We start from the raw sequence: 19,278 nt of genomic DNA, 5'->3' as shown, positions 1-19,278 counted from the left end.
ATATCTTTATGATTGACAAATGAGTTGCTGTTACAGGGGAAATTTATCAATAGAATACAATGAGAGAGACTAATAAAACAGGTTACATTTCGATTCACCTCGTATGTGTTTTTAGCATACCCTCATTGTCTGCGAAGGTTCTCAGTCATCCAGGTCATCTTCAAGTAGTTGAATTAGGGCAACTGGACTTGTTCTTGTGACGTTTTGCCTCTCATCTAAAAGGCTTCTTCAGTTCGGAACTGAAGAACCAAAGAACGGAATAAGCCTTTTGGATGAGAAACGTCCTCAAGATCACAAGAACGAGTCCAGTTGCCCGAACTCAACCCTTCTACATCATACTCTCGTTCTATTCTGCTATTATAATCTTTTATTATGAACGTCATTTCCCACGTATGTCAGTTTTGACTCGACTAATTCGAATTGAACATGATTGGTGGGCAGCGTTGCATAAGGTGCAATGATTTATGACTTTTGCCGGCGCTCGTGCTTATGTATGTGATGGGCGGGGCCACGAGCACCGAGCCCATCAGATGCATAGAACATATTGTGCATCTGACGGGCACGGGCACTGCGCGTGCGTCCGTGTGTTTACACCCGCTCGCTCGCGATAGTATAGAGGGCTCGAGCCGACGCCGCCGCCGCCGCCGTACACACGGGCGACACATGAGTGGGCAGGACCGTGAGTGCCCGCGCCGGCGGCCAATCAGCGCCTCGTCAAGCAACCACTGGCTGGAGGGCTCGGCCAATGGCGCGCGCCCTCCGCCGGGACGGCAGCCAATGGGATGCGCGCAAAACGTGGGCACGTGGATTCCCGCACATGTTGACGCTCGTAAAGTGGCGAGAGAAAAGAGCTCCCCGAGACACGGACCCATGATACGAGCGAGCGGCGGTGAGAGCTAAGGCTGGGCTCGGGCTGCTCCTGCTGCGGGGTGTGTGCTGAGAGAAGGACCGAGCACCTCTTTTACACTCTGGCACCTGCTGTCGTTGACTCACATTATCGGAGGTGAGTATCTCTGACGTTTTCATTTTGTCCTTTTGTGGGGTTGTTGTTTTTTTGTTTTTTTTTGTCTTATGGCTTTCCGAAGTTGGCAGACAGCAGCCTGCCTGTAGGTATTTCCTGTCCCGCTATATCCTGTGTGCGCTCCTGCTTCCATCTGCTAGAACAGCCCGTTTATTGAGCCAATATATAGATTTGATCCATTTTTTAAATATTAAATATGAACAATTATGTGCTAGTGTTCGATTACCCTCCACTGATGCTTTTTAGATATATAGTCACCGAATTATACAAAAAATATATATTTTTTTTATTATTATTTTTAAATCTCTCTCTCTTGCTGTAATGCACGTAGTCCGGTCCGGGTTGATTTCTGTAGGATACGAATAATTTGGCTTTGTTATGTAATGTTCGGAACATTCTGTGTGGAAACACGCGCTGCGTTGGCTCATATTGTCGGCACGGTGCTTGCGCAGACACAGACACACAGAGGTGCTAGTCAGACTACACCTGAGCCTCATGGTCCACACCTGCGAGGGGTGAGCAGCACCACCAGTACCCTGTCCCATCTACTCCAGTTTACATCCCCAGCCTGTATGTATATGGGGGAAAAAATGTTTATTGTACCTTTTAAATATTTCATCAGTTAGGGTAATTTAAAATAGTAATAAAAATTTCACCTATAAGAATTTGGCTTGTCATTGTGACATTTCATTCTAAAAGAAATTCATAAGCATGAACATGAGGCAGAAATTGAATTTAAATATGTGATGTTGAGGACGACGATGATGGTGGTGGTGATGATGATGATGTGAAGTGTTGGAGATTGAAATGTTTCAGTAGTACTAAAATTGAGACCAAGCTGACAATCCATAGATAGTTTCTGACTCTTTTTATTGTCTGTGGGGGCACACTTGAAAAAAAAAAAAAACTGCCTGTGAGTGGGTCTCCACTTTAAATCTTATGCCGGCAGAAGCCGTGTGTGTTGGTGTGAGCAACGCTCCTGCAACAACCTCTAATTTCCTCCTCGTGTGTGTTGGTGGGATCAGAGACCAGGGCCGCTCAGAGAACTCACAGGAAGGAAGGGAGGGAGGGAGGGAGGGAGAGGGAGAGAGAGAGATAGCACACTGAAATGACAAATAAGAGAGAGAGAAATCGAGGAAGAAACTGCCTGGCCAGAGAGCCACAATTTAGAAATGTGGCAGAGCTAATGTGGAAGGAGCTCCTTGCTCGGTGGCCGAGTCCAGAGGACGGCCGGGCCGGCTGGCTGGCTGGTTCATGTGCATAACGAACCGGATGAGCTGAAAGGGAGAGAGGGAGAGAGATGAGAGGCATACAGAGCCATGCAGGAAGGAGAGCAGAGCAGAGCAGAGCAGAGCAGAGCTGTGTGTGTGTGTGTGTGTGTGTGTGTGTGTGTGTGTGTGTGTGTGTGTGTGTGTGTGTGTTTCCAGGGGGGGGATGGAGAGCGAGCCCGAGACAGAGGGGAGGGGCTAGAGAGAGAGAAAGAGAGAGAGAGCACCGGAGGCAGTAGGAGAGAGAGAGCGGAGCGAGCGAGAGACTGCTATTCTGATTTCACTACTCTACGAGCTCCCATCCCCCCCTCACGTTTTACTCTCCTCGCCAGTCTCCCGATCTCCTCAATGAGAGCCAGACATGCACTAGCATTGTGTGCCTACTGCCTGCCTACCCCCGGTCCCATTTTGCACCATGTTAAAACTAGGGCACGCGTATACCCACCACCATTTTGAGTGACTGGGGTTGATTCACTGTGAGGGGGGGGTTGGAGGGGTGGGAGGTTAATTTGGGTATTGCCTCATTGGCTGATTTAATGTCTATGTATCTCAACTCACGTCGGTCTCTTTTAACCGGCCTGAAAACATGCTGGTTACTCCAAGACTGTTTTTTTTCTTCCTTTCTTCCTCTTCCTGCTCTCTGAGTTTGAATTCACTGTCATAACAAGCCGCTGTCTCTCTTTGATGCCTCCACAGCAATGCAGTCCCAGGGCAGCACTTCCTCCCAGCCCTCCTTCGACTCCCTGAGCTCCAGCGACAGCCTCCTGCTGAGCGACTCGGAGCAGGCGGAGGACGACGCCGACGTCTTCCTGACTGACAGCTCCTCGTCCGTCATCATCAGGGCCGTGGGCGGGGGCGGGGCCACGGCCTCGCGGGACGGCGGCTCCGAGAGCCCCGGGTCCTCGCAGTGGACGTGCGACGGTTTCACGGACCGAGAGGAAGAGGAGGAGCAGTCGACCAGTCGGGCTCCCAGATCGCAGGGCGACCTGCTGTTTGCGCAGAAGGTGAGGAGGAGGAGGAAGAGGAGGAGGAGGAGGAGAAGGGGGGGGGAGGGGGGAGGCACTAGCTGCGTTTCCATCACAGTTTTTCGCAAAATAAAAGCGACATTTTCAAAATTTCTACAAAGTACAATTGCGATTTGAAGGTGTTCCCATTGAATGGTGTGAAGCGTGTAAGCCATAATTCTTGTAAAATCTTGTCTCGTGAGATTTACGAGAATTAAGTTTGCGATCGTTTGTTTATGTTTGTTTGCCATCAAGAATGGTTGTTACGTTTTTCTGTCCAAACAAAACGTGCCATTTTTTCTTGAAGTGAACTGGACCCCCGTAAGTTACGTCCGGTGACGCGTAAATGCGAAGAAAAGTGTTTCCATGACACTTTTGCGATATACCTCGATATCGATACGTCTGAAAAGCCTCCTCATGAGAGCGTCAAAACCTTTTAGCGATATTTGAGAGGTCGATTACGACTTTTTTTATTGCGATATTTGGATTTTGCGCAATTCTCTGGGTAATGGAAGCACAGCTTGTGGTGATGAGTTAGATGACAGAGCAGGGAGAGGGGGAAAAAAGCCTGCTGACTGTTGCAGACAGGTGGGCTGAACCCAGACTCGGTAGTGATTAATCTTCTGTGGTCTCCCCCCCACCCCACCTCCCATCAGTGTGCTGAGCTCCAGGGTTTCGTCAGGCCGCTGCTGGAGCTGCTGAATGGACTGAAGAGAGGTCGATTCGATCGAGGTAAGCAGCATCCTTCGCTCTCCGCCCAGCGCGTCTCGCACGCGGCAGACTGGCAGCTTCCAAGTTGTCAATGCCCAACATAGATTGCGCCGCCTAAGTGGCCGCAGTCTGATTGCGTCTGTGTGTGTGTGTGTGTGTGTGCGCGCGCATCTGTGAGTCTGCACAGCGGCCGGTATTGATGTCGCACAAAGTGCAGCGTGCTTTAAAGCAGGAGCGACTCATCAGCCCCACAGAGTCGACCAATTAGAGGGAAAGTGGTGGCGGTGGTGCTTCGCTTTGCATGTGCTTGCGATTTTCCATGACTTGCGGCGCCAACGCTGATTGTGTCATAATGTCTTTTTGTTTGTGTTTTTCTGACTGACAGGTTTGAGTAGTTTCCAGCAGAGCGTTGCCATGGACCGGATCCAGCGGATTGTCGGGGTTTTGCAGCGACCAAACGGCGGGTGAGGTTCTCACAGACGTCACATCCACAGAGCTCAGTCTCAGTTTGGACCATTCGCAGCTTTTTTAGCTTTTATTTTACACTAAACTCATCTTTTCGATATATCCATATTTCCAGGGAGAAGTACCTTAACACTCTGCTCCAGGTGGAAGTGATGCTCAAGCTCTGGTTCCCTCAGATTTCCATCCAGCCCGTCTCCACAGCCTCCAGTGTGGCTGCGTCTCCTGCTCACTCTCTTCAAGAAACTTCCACCTCCACCCCGCCGCACAAACACAGGGACCAGCTGCATATTCCAGTCAAGGTGAGAAAACGGCTTTGCTGCTGCTGGTGTAGCATCCAAATTGTGCATTTGTTGACGGAAAAAAATCCTTTGTGTTTCTTCTCCAGAAGCGTCGACTTAGCTGGACAGGAACAGACTCCTCGACACCTTCTCCTGTGCTTCTCAAGTGCCCTCGCATCGGCCCCGGGGAGAAGAGCGCCAAACGAGACCAGAGCGAAGGCGAACATCCTCCTGGCTCGCAGGACATGGCCGAGAAAAGTCAGCCAAACCAGGACACAAAGGGAAAGGCCGGGAGCGTCGAGGAGCAGGACGCGCTCTCCGAACACAAAGCAGGTCAAAGTTCTGAGCCAAACCTGACGTGGGTTCACGTCGCCCCCATCCTGTCCCCGCCAAAGGCCTGCCCCTCTCAGAGCCTGTCGGCAGCAGCAGGCGGCGCCGGCTGCGACAACCAGCCCGGCACCGCGGCACTCCCTGCAGGCGGCAGGCAGGGAGGCAGCCCGGCCACCCAGGACAGCTCCATCTCCTCCACCACATCCCACAAGCACCCCAAAAATCTGAAGAAGCCAATCCGGTGCCAAAGCCAGCCTGTGGCTGGACAGCAGAGAGAGGGCGAGAATACGGAAGCTCGCCAGGGTCAGAATCAGTCTAACGACGCGCTCAAGCCTTTGCCCCGGCCATGCCCCGCCCCCTTAGAGACCTGATGCACTGAACGAGAGAAGATCCAGCAGCCTCGACACGTTCCATCCTACAAAAACTGCAGTGACGAGGACAAAGGGGCCGAGGCCCAAACGGCCTTTTGATCATCAACGTGTTGAAGAAAGGAAGGGGAAGAGAAAGTAGCGGGTGACTTGTCGAGCCCTCCCCTCGCCGAGACGACGACAACAAGACCAAACATTACAAAGGTTACTTGAAACGAAGAGACAAAGTATGTTTAACGAATCAAATGAGACTTGATACACACAATTGCATAATAATTTAAACATTTGCACAAAGCAGTTGTGGGACAGGGGGGAGATGACAGGCTTTGGGATGATAAGTGATCTTGAAAGAGGAGCAAATTACGGTTTCTCCTCTGCATAAAGCAATCAATATACTCAGCGACGACTGTTTTGGCAGGCGACGTTACTCCATCTGAAATTAGACAACAGCTGATGTCAATATTGTGAACGCAAAGCTTCCAAAAGTGGATAAGGTAATTGGAGTTTGGCCACGATCCAGGTTTTTTCTAGTCTTAGGGCAAGAGGAACATATGACTTTGCATTTATGTGTAGGTGAATTTGAGGCGACCGGCCCATGAAAGGAAACGTGAGAAAACGAGGTAGAGGGATTTTTTTTTTTTTTTGTAGCTAGTGACGTGGGGGATAACAGTGTACAGAAGGCAGCATTATACTGTATGCGTGGCGTGTTACAGAGTCATCAGAGGCAGTGGGGTGGGGGTGTGGGGACGATGATGTCAACGCACGAATGTAAACCAGGAAAAATGTTATAGACATTCGGCTGGCAGGACGTGAAGCGGAGAGACGTGGCAACAGCGCTCACCCGACATTTCCGGTCATTGCTGCGAATCCGAACCTCCGCCTGGGATTCACTGCGACCTGGCGCGCGTCATGCAAACCCAAGGAAGACCAGCAGGAGGCAGAAGCGAGCACCGCTGAAAGACTTCTGTCTCTCCAGTCCCACAGTTAATTTATTGTGCGTAGATGGGATACTGCGTGTATTTATTGTTTTTATTTATTTATTGGCAGCTGAATTTACTTTGCCTGCTGTGCGCTTGCATAGCTTGGCCCTCAATGTGGTGATTGAGAAGATGCTGTTGACGTTTGTTTGTTTGTTTGTTTCTTTTTTTATTGCTATTGTTGGGTTGGGAGGGAATAGAACAGAAGGAAGTGGAAAATCTTGTGATTGGATTATTGGACTACTGTGCCTTTTTACCAAATAGGATGTGTTTAGTATTTGGTGCTTTCGGTGCATTCATACTGCATTTTGATTGTTTGCTTTTTTTTCACTAGCAAAACCAGTACGCACATTCTGTCCAGAGAGCCTACATGTAGTCGCATCTGTCACGCTTCGACCATTAACTACCACAAAACCAACAGTTTCGCTGCTCAACCGTCTACTGTCCGGTAAAAAAAAAAAAACGACAAAGCTCCAGCTCGTTTTGACATCAACCAGTCAATCAACACAGACGAGCCAATCGCCGTACACCTTCGACACACACTGACGGCACTGGCTACTATCGTACGGTGTGAAAGTGTAGCCTTCACGGGGCGTCTCTCAGTTCTGATCATCCAGAGGAACAGGCTGAACTGCACTCACCCCCCGGTGCGCTTGAAAAACTTGAAAAGTATAAAATGTAAAGGGAGGAAACGTTTATCCGCGCTCCCACTCCCACCACCACCACACACCTGCTGCTATTGCTGACATTGATGATAGATGGCTCTCTTTCTTCATTTGGAGCTCTGCCGAATGTGAGCGGGGCCCTCCGCCAATGTCATTGGATTTGTCTACATCGCAAAAAAGTAATGTAAATACTGAAGTCTGACAAATGTTTTTTCGAGACACAACTCGTGCGAGTAGCTGACCGACTTGAATAAATGAAGAGATGGGAGGCGAACGTGTCGCCCGCGCTCCGAACGAAGCACCTCGCAGAGCAAAGCGGAGCCACTGCGCGCTGATGTTTGCGCCGAGCGGCCGATCCCGTCTTCAAGCGTCTCGGTTTTGACTTGCCAGACTTTAATCAGGCCCCCGGGAGGGAAGTGGCGGGGGGTGTTTTTTGGGTAAGAGGGAGTAAATCCTCACCCAATTCCAGTTTTTATACAGTCAGTGTATGACAGAAAACCTATTGCACTCATTGTTTTTCTTTTTTTCATTGCTCATGTCTTGTTTTGTTTTTATACTGTATGTTTTCTACTGCAGCGACCGGCGCTAACTGGTCTGGAACAATATGTCTTGTTTATTTTAGCGCTGCCTTGCTCTTCTGAAAAGTGTAAAAGCTGACTGTAGTTACGACCCCTCTCCTTTCTTTCCCCGTGCCCCCCCTTCTCCTCTCCCTGCTGCATCCGTCTGCCCTTGCCGTCTCTCCTTCCTCCTCTTCCTCAATCCTGTTAGCGACCTCTCCTTTCTAAACTCTCTTTCTCACTCAGACCACCTTTACATGATCTTTCTTCGGATACTTTTTTCAATAATGATGGAAAACTGGGCAAGGGGATCTTTTAATAAATGACACATTTTTTGGAAAACTGATCTGTGCTCCTGTATTTTAATTTGTCATTTGCGCGTATTTATCTTTTGTTTTACATGGGTGTGTTACACATTGGGTAGGTTTTAGTTGTTTTGGTTTAGTTATCGGGTGGGGTCGGGTGAAGGGGGGGCTCTCACTGAACAGATGTGCGGCTCCACGGGGTGCAGATTTACAGACTGTACATTTCAAAGTGTGAGCGTGTGGATCGGAGGGGGTGAGGGGCGGGGGACGGCAGGGGAGGGGCAGCAGGGTACGAGGCTCCAGCCCTGGGTAATCTGACTGGCAGTAGGGGAGAGGGGGAGGGCGAGGAGACACTCTGATCCTCCAACCAGCTGCTTCTGTGGATAGGAAAACACTGGCGCAGCTTACATGTAGGTTGGTGGCAGCTGAGAGCGGAATGACCAAACACCTCGTGCAGGTTGAAATGGACTGGAATGTGTTCCAGGTTGGGAAAAAAAAAAAAAATTTGAGATATTTTATGACATCACTCAGCACAACATTAAAAATAGTTAAAATTGCTAGAATCGATTTTCAAAAACAAAAAAGGTTTTTCTTTCTCTTAAATGTGCTTAACAGGAAAACTTAGATTGGGAGACAAAGAATGGGTGTATGTTGACCCTTAGAATTTTTTGAAAGAAATGAAAAGATCATAAAATAATTATATTTAGAATAATTCAATATTTTTGTAAAAAGCTGAAAAAATAGTCGCCACCTAGCCATACCTGGGAAAAAGAATCTTGTATTTTTGAGTGTTTTCTAGTCCAAGTCTCTCTAATATCAAATAATGATAAAAACATAACATAGGCTTACTTTTTCTGTCTCAAATCATCATCAGATTTTGAAACTAATTGGTTTGACTCCAAAAATGAAAATTGTCCATCCACTGCTCTGATTTCTCATATCAAATCAAAAGCGCAATTTGATTGGACTTTTGATTCTCAACCTGATTTCCCGACTCCAACATGCCAGAGCGTTCTCCATTTTCTCTCCACTCCATCATCATCATCGTCATCACCATCATGGCTACTGCACGGCATGCCGGCACCAGAGTGGCAAAAAAAAAATTTGGAGGGTGTGGCCAGATCTCTCCCCGGCTTCTGGCAGGATGAAATCACCAGCACGCATGCACGCACGCTTGCACGCAGACGCACAAAAACCAAAAACACAGAGACACGCACGCACACGGAGGCGGTGTGGTAAACACGGGAGCGCAGGCGGCGCCACTCCCCCGCAGCTCACTCTGACACACTGACTGGCTGATTGCGTGATGGGCCTGTCTCTGACACACTGACTGCGCTGCCACTACCACAGGAGAGACCGCCTTTCCCTCCGCCTTCCACCCTCCCCTCCATCCCCCACTCGGGCCGGCCCCCCCTTGTATCTATGCAGTTTTTAGCTGAGCGAGAAGCCCCCTGCCTGCCCCCACCACTCCCTCCTCCTCGTCTGGAGGATGGCAACAAGGATGAGGGGCAAAAAGAAAAGCAGGACAGGAAGAGGATGCGTGGAGGGCAGAGGGAGATGATCTCACTCGCGGATTTTGGGGAAACATGGACGTCCTTCTTTTGTCGTTGCTTTCTTTGTTTTGTTTTTTTCCGCTTGTTCACAACAGTTATTTTCATTTTACAGCCCCCAAAGGGTTTAAAGCGGCGTTCTCTGGTTGTTTTTCACTCACGTGCTGCCATTAGCCCCCCCCCTCCCCAAAAAAAAATGCTTTCCCTCAGTTTCCACCCCCCTCCATCCAAACCGCCGTGTGTTGGATTAATTGAGCACGTGTGTCCACGCATCAATAGGATTCCACATAATGAACTTAGTGTCCCACTTAGTCCTCTGTGTTTAGGTTTTACTCGCGGTTCTAAAGCCCTTATTGGTTTTAGCAAGTTAATGATTTAAGGGTGTCTGTCCGCTGCGGCGTGTGCTAAATGCGGCGACACAATGAGGCGCTTATTCACTTATTTAGCCCCTTACCACCTCGTCCTCCCTCCCCCATCACTCTCTGACTCCATGCTCTAGTCATGATCACGTGAGGTGAAGCCCCACGGTGACTTTACAGTCACACACGTCTGAGGCACATGCTCACACTGGCCTTACTCACACCAAGTCCTCCGGGATTTTTAATGCCTAGTCCCAAAACAGCCTCCCCAGAGACCCTCATTAAAATTGCACGGCGGCCGGCCTGCGCGATGGAAATCGCCCATTTCTTAGTCATATCTGACACGGTGATCTCACAACCAAAGGACCTTGCCGTGCGTCGTTGGAGACGCCATCTGTGGCCCCCATCGCCGCCCATTTCCTCAGCGGCGGACACAGTAAACACCGCGCGAGACTCAAGGTCCACATTTTCAAGGACGCACGTGTACCTCGTGACATTGTGTGCGATATTTGGGGCGCGGGCCTGAGCTACCGGCGCGCAGCATCCTCATCAGTTTCTCCGGGGCCGGGATGCGCTCTCGAGAGGATGCCGGCGATGACGTCGTCTTACACGGCGGCTCAATAATTTACATAAGCTGAGTGAGAGGGAGACGCCGCGTGGAATGCGCTGAGGGCCTGCGAAAAAAAGAAGGGAGAGAAGGCAGGTAGGAGGGGTCATGAATGAGAAAAGAGTGAGATGAAAGCTGGTGGGTGCTGTGGGTGCTCTCGGTGGATGAGTGGAGGTTCAGCACTTGCACGTGGACTGAGATACTGATACGCACACACACGCACACACACACACACACAAGCAAGGCGCTGGCAGCACATGTGTGAAGTAAAGAAAGAGGAACCCCTTGAGATTTTACCTTCCAACATGATTTACAGCCGTTGTCACATACAATGAAACCAGAAAATGGGTCAGCAGCGTGATGAAATATATCATAACCACACACTTGATGGATCAGAACAGTCAACGGCGGAACACTGAGAGTGTCCGAAAGCCATAATTTATGTACTCATGGCATATTTATAAAGGCCACAACACCAGTGCTAATGAATATTAACGCGCTCTGCTTGGAATTACGTTGCACTTAACGCACTGAGACTGTTTGCCTTTATTGTTTCATGACTACAGACAAACACTTGTCAGATATTCAACCGTTTGCACGTTGCCATTATTAGATAACGATGAACTGCAGGCTGAATGCCAAGCATTCCAGCGGTATAATAGATTAATTCATACAGCTCTCGCCCTCCCCATCATGCGGTTTTGTGATTGTTATAGAAACGCAGACAAAAGGAGCAGGCCTGTGTGCTGTGCTCATCCTGTGTGTTCTGTTTTTCTTTCCCCCCCCCCCCTCCCCCCTCCTCTTCGCTCCTCCCCTCTATGTATGTGTAGAAATGTCTGTGGTATTGTCATGTTGTGTGCTGAGGTATCATTACATAACCGGGTAGGGTGGGCAGTGGGGAGGGGTGGGGTGCAAACCGTGCACATGTGCGGTGCCAGCGTGGAAATCAGGTTGATCACGGGTGGTGAATACAGCGGAGGGTGTTAACCGCAGCGGCCAGCGGACAACATGGAAATGGTTGTACTTCCTTTAAAATGTGTTTCGAATACGTTTCAAGGGTCGTTATGATTTGCCTAAAATTCAAATAAAAACAAAAATAAGAGTGTTTTGGAACGTGTTAATTGTGCATACTCAAGACTGCGATCTAGTGAGGCAAGAAAGATGATTTTTACTGCTCTGGTTTGAGTAGCTTTGATAAGACCCTTTTAAATCAGATTCTGAGATCATGACAAACATAACCAAAGGCCTTTCGATTCGTCTACCTTCCTCTTCTTCTGTTCATTAACTTCCTGAGATTTGTGTTGTCTCCCACTGAATTGGAACACTTTCTTAATCTGTTCTACACAGGTTTAATTCACAATAAAGTCATCACCTCCTTAAGTTAGCGCTGTTATGTAGAGTGTTCATCATCCTGATATATCACTGTGGGTCTTGTAGTAAACGTTTCAGCATTTGGATTATCAGATAATCTAATGAAAGATTAAATGATCCTCATTCTTCTGCTCCTGAGTGTTTGTCCTTCTGCAGGATAAAGAGATTAGCAAAGAAACTATATCCAGAGTTGAGTTTATAAACAAACAAACAATATCTCTGGCTAAAGACAAAGCTCACATTCAAACTTCAAAATGTCGCTTTTTGATGATAAATTCAACCTAGACGTAATTACCACGTATTTCCCCCAAGGTATCAATTTAGATTTTACACCCAAACTGTACAAAAACTGTCTATATACTTTTGGGCAACACATTAATATGTACGTAAACAGCAAGTGTGTATATAAAACCAAGATGATGTTTTCTGGGGAGTGTGAATTAGATGAATCAAAAGCAGTTAATGATGGGGCTGCACTCTGCCATGTTGATGATTCTCATAAGAGCATTAGGCTGTTTGTGTGGTGCTTATGCCAACAGTGGGTAATACATTCACCAATAAAAGTATGGATTTGTATGGCTGTGGGGGGCTGGTGTATCCCTGTGGATATATACAGCACGTACTGTAGTTTCTGGTGTAGCCTCAGGCTCTGTAATGCAGTTATGCTCATACTACAACTACACTCACTTGACCCACATTGCACCACGGACACACGAGGAGGTCTTTGAGAGCTCCTTATTTTTACACATTCATGTGAACTGACTTGCTTCATAATTAATCTTTGCTTACTTGGTTGTACTTAGTAGAACACAAGTCCAAACAGAGACATTTGGCATGGGTTTCAGCTCAAAGAACTTTTTTTCCACCGACATTTTTTTTTGCAGCAAATTCTGGTTGATTGCCTGGCAAGCCATTTACCTGAATAACATGTTATTTCTTTGATAAAATTAAATGAATTGTTTGTTCAAAGCAGTTGTATCATATCACACCTGCATTAAAGAAAACACATTATCCTGTATTAGTTAAACATTTGTCCACTGAGTGGATACCAAGCATCAGAAGAATAGAAAATGCTTCACTGAGGACAATGTGAAAACAACATAAAACCATTGTAAAGTTAAAAAACAAAAACAAACAAACAAACACACACATTGACAGAACAAACTGGGAAACGCTATAACAACGTAGCATAAACAGAAAAAATAAATAACTGCAACATCATCATGTCTGTAACACACACACACACACACACACACACACACACGAAGATTAAAGGACACAACTCTGCGAATTATGTAGACTGTATGAGGTTGTTGGTGTAGGGATATTTTATATTTCATATCTGCTCACTGTGACTCAAGCTAAAGCTGACGCTGTACTCCTCCGCAAAGCAAACTCAAACTGAAGGACACATGGATGTATCATCGAATTGTCTTCTTTAAAATAAAACAACAAAGAAAACGACGGCGACAAACGAAAAAGGAACACGAGAATTTTTCAAAAACAAACGGCACAGCTCCCTCTATCTCTGCGAAGAGGAAGTAACAACAGTTGCACGGAAGAAAAAAATAGAAACGAAGAAGACGCTTCTGATTCCTCTTCCGGGTCGTGGATTAGAAACGTTGTGTGAACGGCGCGGCAACAGAAAGTTTAGTAGAAGCTATTGCAATTTAAGTGTTTGATTCCACACATCATCGTTTCCTTTTTATTTTTACTCCCCACGTCAAAGGATAACAGATTACGGCAGAATCTTAAGGTTAGTATATTCATTTAGCTGCCATTTTCCAGGCGGTAGCATGCAAACCGCGCTGTGCTAATGCTAAACAAGTTAGCTGGCTTCTGCGGTTGCGGGTATAATAGCTTGCAATTGATACTCCAGGTGTTCTTCACAACTAGTCCAATTTAAGTCTGCTATTCGTTTAAAGATGGGACGCTCTGCACTCACATTCTGCACGGCTTGTGTTTTTGTTGTTGACATCGCTTGTAAAACTCGCCCTGGCCCTTGCGCGCATGACTGGAAATTAGGTTTTGTTTCATGTTACCTTGTATTGGTGTTTGTGACCGACGGATAACTATGTTTGTTCCTTTAACTATCAACAATACAATGTCTTGTCACCTTGTACTCCCTAAGATCGAAGCATGTCGCTTCCAAAACGAGAGGTGGAGGAGCTTAGGCCATGGGTGGAGGGCACAGTGAAGAAGGTGCTGGGCTTCTCAGAGCCCACCGTGGTGACTGCAGCTCTGCATTGTGTCGGGAAGGGGCTGGACAAACGGAAGACCATAGGTAATTGCATCTACTATTTAAACATTAGCCAACTAGATGTTATTGGTGCGTTTAAAATAAGCGGACACTTTCAAAGGCTGGTACAGGGCTCTGACATTAACCTCCAACTGCAACTGCAATCAGTTAAATATGCTTTCATTAACCATGTAAATTGTTGCAGATGAGAAATGATAAGAAAACAATCATGGTTCGTCCTAAAAGATAGACTCCATTTTCAGTTCACTGAAATTAGGGACATAATCTCAATATGCTAAATCATATATTTTATTATTGATAAATGCAATGGCATCACCAGCACCCATATTTAATTAACTTGAGTTTTTCTTTTGTTGCATGAATTCTTTTTCACAGAATACATTAACTGTGTAAATTGTCATAAATTGTCATACTTAGAAATAAAGATGTATGACAATGTTTTCATTTCAAATGTAGATCAGCTGCGACCCTTCCTTGATGACTCTGCTGGAGGTTTTGTGGAGCGTCTCTTTGAGGCCCTGGAGGAAAGCCGTAGTTCCCGTGGCAACAAAGGAGGAGGCGATAGAAACCGGAAAAGAGAACTCAAGGTGAGCAAATACTTCTCCATGTCAGACTTTATATTCCTATGATGAGATCAACAGTTTAAAGCTCGACATAAAGATAACCTGCTGTTGGTCGTAGATTACAGTGACCCCCTTTGCATAAACTGTTAAGGAAGCCAGGAATTCAGCTCGTGCCAAGAATGACTGTAGAGTGTGACAATCCTGAATCCTTGCTGGAACTCATTTAGAGCGTAAAGAAATTACATGAAATACAGTATTGTTATTTAATAATTTTCACACCTGTGTGCATTATGACTTTTTTTTTGGTCAAAACTAGGATGTCTTTGGTGATGAGCAAGATGCTGGCGCAGTGCGGGCTGTTCCTGAGCCGGTGGAGGGGCTACCGCAGAAGCGGAAGCGGGTGCCTCGCTTTCAGGAGGTTGAAGAGCCTGAGGTCATACCAGGACCACCATCGGAGAGTCCTGGCATGCTCACCAAAATGCAGGTATGATCTAACTTTGGTTGTTGTGCGGTGACAATATCTAACATTGTTTTTTGTGATACAAATTTTGCATTCACAACCTTTTCTCTATCCTTGTTTCATAGATAAAGCAGATGATGGAAGCAGCCACAAAGCAAATAGAAGAGAGGAAGAAACAACTGAGTATTACGTCTGCATCCCCAGTAAGAAAATGTTGTTTTTCACTTTAACGCTTCAAAGAAAAATTGGACACTCTTTGGATATAATATAAAGCCTTCTTGTTTTTTCCTTCTCTCTTTAGCGTGTGCCCCTCCCCACACCACAATCACAAATAGAAAGCCTTTCAGTATCACGGCTTCTTAGTGCCAGTGTTGGGGCCGCAGGTGGGGCATCATCCATTGGCCCCTCCCAGGCGGCCAGTTTCATGAACGATGCCATCGAAAAGGCTCGCAAGGCTGCTGAGCTTCAGGCCCGTATCCAGTCGCAGTTAGCCATGAAACCTGGTATTCTCGGACCCTTGGGCACGACTGGCTCACCCAACTTTGTTGCATTAGCTAATCTGCACGCTATGGGAATTGCCCCACCGTGAGTAATGTTACAGTTTGTCTCCCCCCCACCCCCAAATTTTAAAAGGATGAAAACATGCTTGAGATGTAGAGTATATTACTTCAAGTTCTGATGTAAAAATGCTCCCTCTGTGTGCCCTTTATAGCAAAGTGGAATCCAAAGAGGTAAATAAGCCAACACCCCTTATTCTGGATGACATGGGAAGAACTGTTGATGCCAGTGGAAAAGAGGTTGAGCTGACACACCGCATGCCCACGCTGAAAGGTAACTAAACAGCTGTTCAATCCCGGCATTCACGCACAAAAAAAATATTATTGACAGCTTCTGGTTTATTCACCCTTCTTTTCTACTCTGCAGCAAACATCCATGCAGTAAAACGGGAGCAGTTCCGTCAGCAGCTGAAAGAGAAGCCGAACGAGGACCTGGAGTCCACATCCTACTTCGACCAGCGCGTGACCGTGCCAGTATCTCAGCGCCCGAGAAAGTCCTTCAAATTTCACGAGCAGGGGCGTTTTGAGAAGATTGCCCAAAGGATCAGAACCAAGGTTGTATTTCACAGCTTAAGTGTTGGGTTTTTTTTTATTTATCATTTTCAAGATAACTTCTCCTTTAAAAATGAAAAGACCGCTCAAAGCAGCTTCACCTAACTTGTCTTTTTGTCTGTCCCGCACTGATGTGAAACTCCACCAGGCCCAGCTGGAAAGGCTGCAGAATGAGATTTCCCAGGCAGCAAAGAAGACGGGAATCCAGGCATCAACCAAGCTGGCTCTGATTGCCCCAAAGAAAGAGATTGGAGAAGGAGAGGTGCCCAACATCGAGTGGTGGGACTCTTATATCCTGCCATCTCACATACACATGTAAGAGATCAAATCCTACTCTGAAATCTGAATTTTAGTGTGATGGCAAAAGTGCGAGTCTTGCATTGTGGTATTGAAATCACTGTACTGTAGTTAACTGACTTTTTTGGCTTTTGTCCTCTGAAGAACGACAGACACAAATTTTAATGGGATGGAGCTGTTTGGTGTGACCAGTCTGGTAGAACATCCAGCCCAAATAAACCCACCAGGTAAGTGTGTGAAATGGAAAATATGTATGATGTTCAATCTTGTGTCCCGCAGTGTTAGTTTAGTTTAACTGCAAGATAACGCCAATTGCATGATTTTTTTTTTTTTTTTTACACCTACCCGAGTGGTGTTGGTGACATTATTGTCTTCTCTTTTACCTGTCCAGTAAACACAGAAAAGCCAGTGACACTCGGAGTTTACCTCACAAAGAAGGAGCAAAAGAAATTGAGACGGCAGACACGAAGGGAGGGACAAAAAGAGGTTCAGGAGAAAGTCCGTCTGGGACTGATGCCTCCCCCAGAACCCAAAGGTAACCATCCCTCATACTCTTATCTCTAACCGCTAATTACAGAGAGGAATTATTCTCACTTTCAGTTTCCTTTTTCTAGTGCGCATCTCTAACCTGATGAGGGTTTTGGGGACGGAGGCGGTTCAGGACCCCACCAAAGTGGAGGCCCACGTCAGAGCACAGATGGCTAAGAGACAAAAGTTTGTGCCTCCACTTTCCTTCCTACCTCCTCACGTTGCCCTATGAGCAAGCCGCTATAATGTATAGATATATTCCAGGTTGATGCAATGGTCAATTACAAGTGTATTTCTCTCTGACACGTCCAGGGCCCATGAGGAGGCCAACGCAGCCCGCAAGCTGACTTCAGAACAGAGGAAGGAGAAGAAGGTGAAGAAGTTAAAAGAAGACCTGACTGATGGCGTTCACATTGCGGTGTACAGGTGTGCATTTGGTTTATTTTAATATTGATACACTGTCTGTGTTAGTGCCGCAACATAGCAGCTGGTCTAATGTAAGCACCATGCTTTCCCCTGCATAGGATTCGCAACCTTCAAAATCCTGCAAAGAAGTTCAAAGTGGAGGCCAACGCGAACCAGTTGTACCTGACGGGCACTGTGGTTTTACACAAAGATGTCAACATTGTTGTGGTGGAAGGAGGTGAGAAACAGCAATGTGCAACACTAAAACCTATCTCTACTGCAGTATGAAATGTGTTCAAATCGTATGTTCTCCAGACACAACAATGCACCCTGACTGGGGAGAGACAGCTTTACAGTTTGATGAACTGTGACGTCCATTGAAATTTTCTGAGTCGGTTTTATTTTGGTCTGTGCAGGCACAGACGAATTGAAAATAAAATGTGTGTAAACCTCAGTGACACGCGTCTCGTGCCCCTAGTCCTCTGTCATAATGATGGTCACACCAAACTAAACACTGACAACAGCCACAAATTCGGATTTCAAGACTTGGTGTTGGTTAATTTTGAGGTTTTATACTTTAATTCTTGACTAATTATGATTTATTTCTTTTCTGAAAGGTCCCAAATCCCAAAAGAAGTTCAAGCGGATGATGCTGCACAGAATCAAATGGGAGGAACACAACAGTAAAAGAGATGGTAAGATCTGGTGCATTCACAGTTGGAGTTGTCATGCTGGTATCAGGAATTCTAAATTCTCTTTCTACTTCTCTATTCTTTATCAGATCAAGATGGTGATGATGATACAAGGAGGAACAACAAGTGCTGGTTGATTTGGGAGGTGAGCCTTGCCACAAAAACTGCTTTGATCAGAGGCTGCTTTCTTTCAGTGTTATAGTTTTGCTCGGCTATCTCATCTTAATTCTCATTGGTTCTTCAGGGCACCGCAAAAGATCGGAGTTTTGGTGACATGAAGTTCAAGCAGTGTCCCACGGAGAACATGGCCCGAGAACACTTCAAGAAGCACGGCACGGAACACTACTGGGACCTGGCTCTTAGCATGAGTGTATTGGAAGGCACGGATGACTGATAACCTTCCTGTCACTTGAACCCTGAAAGCCAGATCCCCACCTGCCCTCCCATTTCCTCACTGAGGACTTTATAAGAGACTTGACGAAAGCAAAGAGGAAGAACAATGAAAACCTGTGTGCAAGTGTGTGAGAATGTGCAACAGACCTCTGGTGTGAGTGTGTGCCAAGAAATGTATAGCTGCATCTGTGTTCTTTGGTGGTAGGTTAATTCTGTCAAATACTGTCATCTGTTGTTGAATACAGTCTGGCAGATCACACCGAGTGATACAACCTCACCCACCTAAGGCTTTATACACAGAAGAGAAGTTGAGTTTTGTATGGATTTTACGTTTTTGGATGATGATCCCAATGTTCTTTTGTGAAAAAGGTGGCCAACCATGAATAATTAACCCCCATCACCAAATGGCTGCACAACCAGTTACTCAGTTGCACATCACTCTAGTCCAATAAACCTGTCATGACACCATTAGCGATTGCAGGTACAATTATGAGAATTTAAAAGTGTCCAATCAATATTGTTCTTTGGAGAAAATAACGTTTTACTTTTCTGTAGCTTACAATGAGGTTGCTGCCTTAAATAAACAACAAAATGTAATTGAGTGCGTGGAGTTATTTCGTCCGAATGAACACATTACTATCCAGGTTTAAAGCTAAGCCGTCAAATATTGCGCTTTGCTTTTGTATACACTGGGGCGCCTTTGCCGCCACTTGAGATGCTAAATAAAGTTAAGTC

General features: G+C 46.4%; 2 protein-coding genes across 2 annotated transcripts; both read left to right on the top strand.

The window, feature by feature from the left end:
• The first annotated feature begins 807 nt into the window (after positions 1–807).
• LOC142898160 (uncharacterized) lies at positions 808–7,990 on the top strand. The gene is made up of 6 exons (XM_076040947.1): positions 808–1,003; positions 2,986–3,293; positions 3,950–4,025; positions 4,390–4,468; positions 4,585–4,768; positions 4,855–7,990. The coding sequence occupies exons 2-6, from the start codon at positions 2,988–2,990 to the stop codon at positions 5,446–5,448; spliced, it is 1,239 nt and encodes a 412-aa protein (XP_075897062.1). The 5' UTR covers positions 808–1,003; positions 2,986–2,987; the 3' UTR covers positions 5,449–7,990.
• Positions 7,991–13,231: 5,241 nt separating this feature from the next.
• Positions 13,232–19,140, top strand: prpf3 (PRP3 pre-mRNA processing factor 3 homolog (yeast)). Its single transcript, XM_076041156.1, has 17 exons — positions 13,232–13,592; positions 13,968–14,120; positions 14,553–14,683; positions 14,976–15,143; positions 15,245–15,322; positions 15,421–15,704; positions 15,832–15,950; positions 16,044–16,231; positions 16,377–16,543; positions 16,670–16,752; positions 16,917–17,060; positions 17,140–17,239; positions 17,366–17,479; positions 17,578–17,696; positions 18,076–18,153; positions 18,240–18,295; positions 18,395–19,140. The coding sequence occupies exons 2-17, from the start codon at positions 13,976–13,978 to the stop codon at positions 18,542–18,544; spliced, it is 2,124 nt and encodes a 707-aa protein (XP_075897271.1). The 5' UTR covers positions 13,232–13,592; positions 13,968–13,975; the 3' UTR covers positions 18,545–19,140.
• Positions 19,141–19,278: the final 138 nt, after the last annotated feature.

This window comes from Nelusetta ayraudi, unplaced genomic scaffold, assembly GCF_046127955.1.
Source record: "Nelusetta ayraudi isolate G7.1 ecotype Tasmania unplaced genomic scaffold, CSIRO-AGI_Nayr_v1 ptg000063l, whole genome shotgun sequence".
NCBI classification, from domain to species: Eukaryota; Metazoa; Chordata; class Actinopteri; order Tetraodontiformes; family Monacanthidae; genus Nelusetta; species Nelusetta ayraudi.
This window is presented reverse-complemented; position numbering and strand designations above follow the sequence as displayed.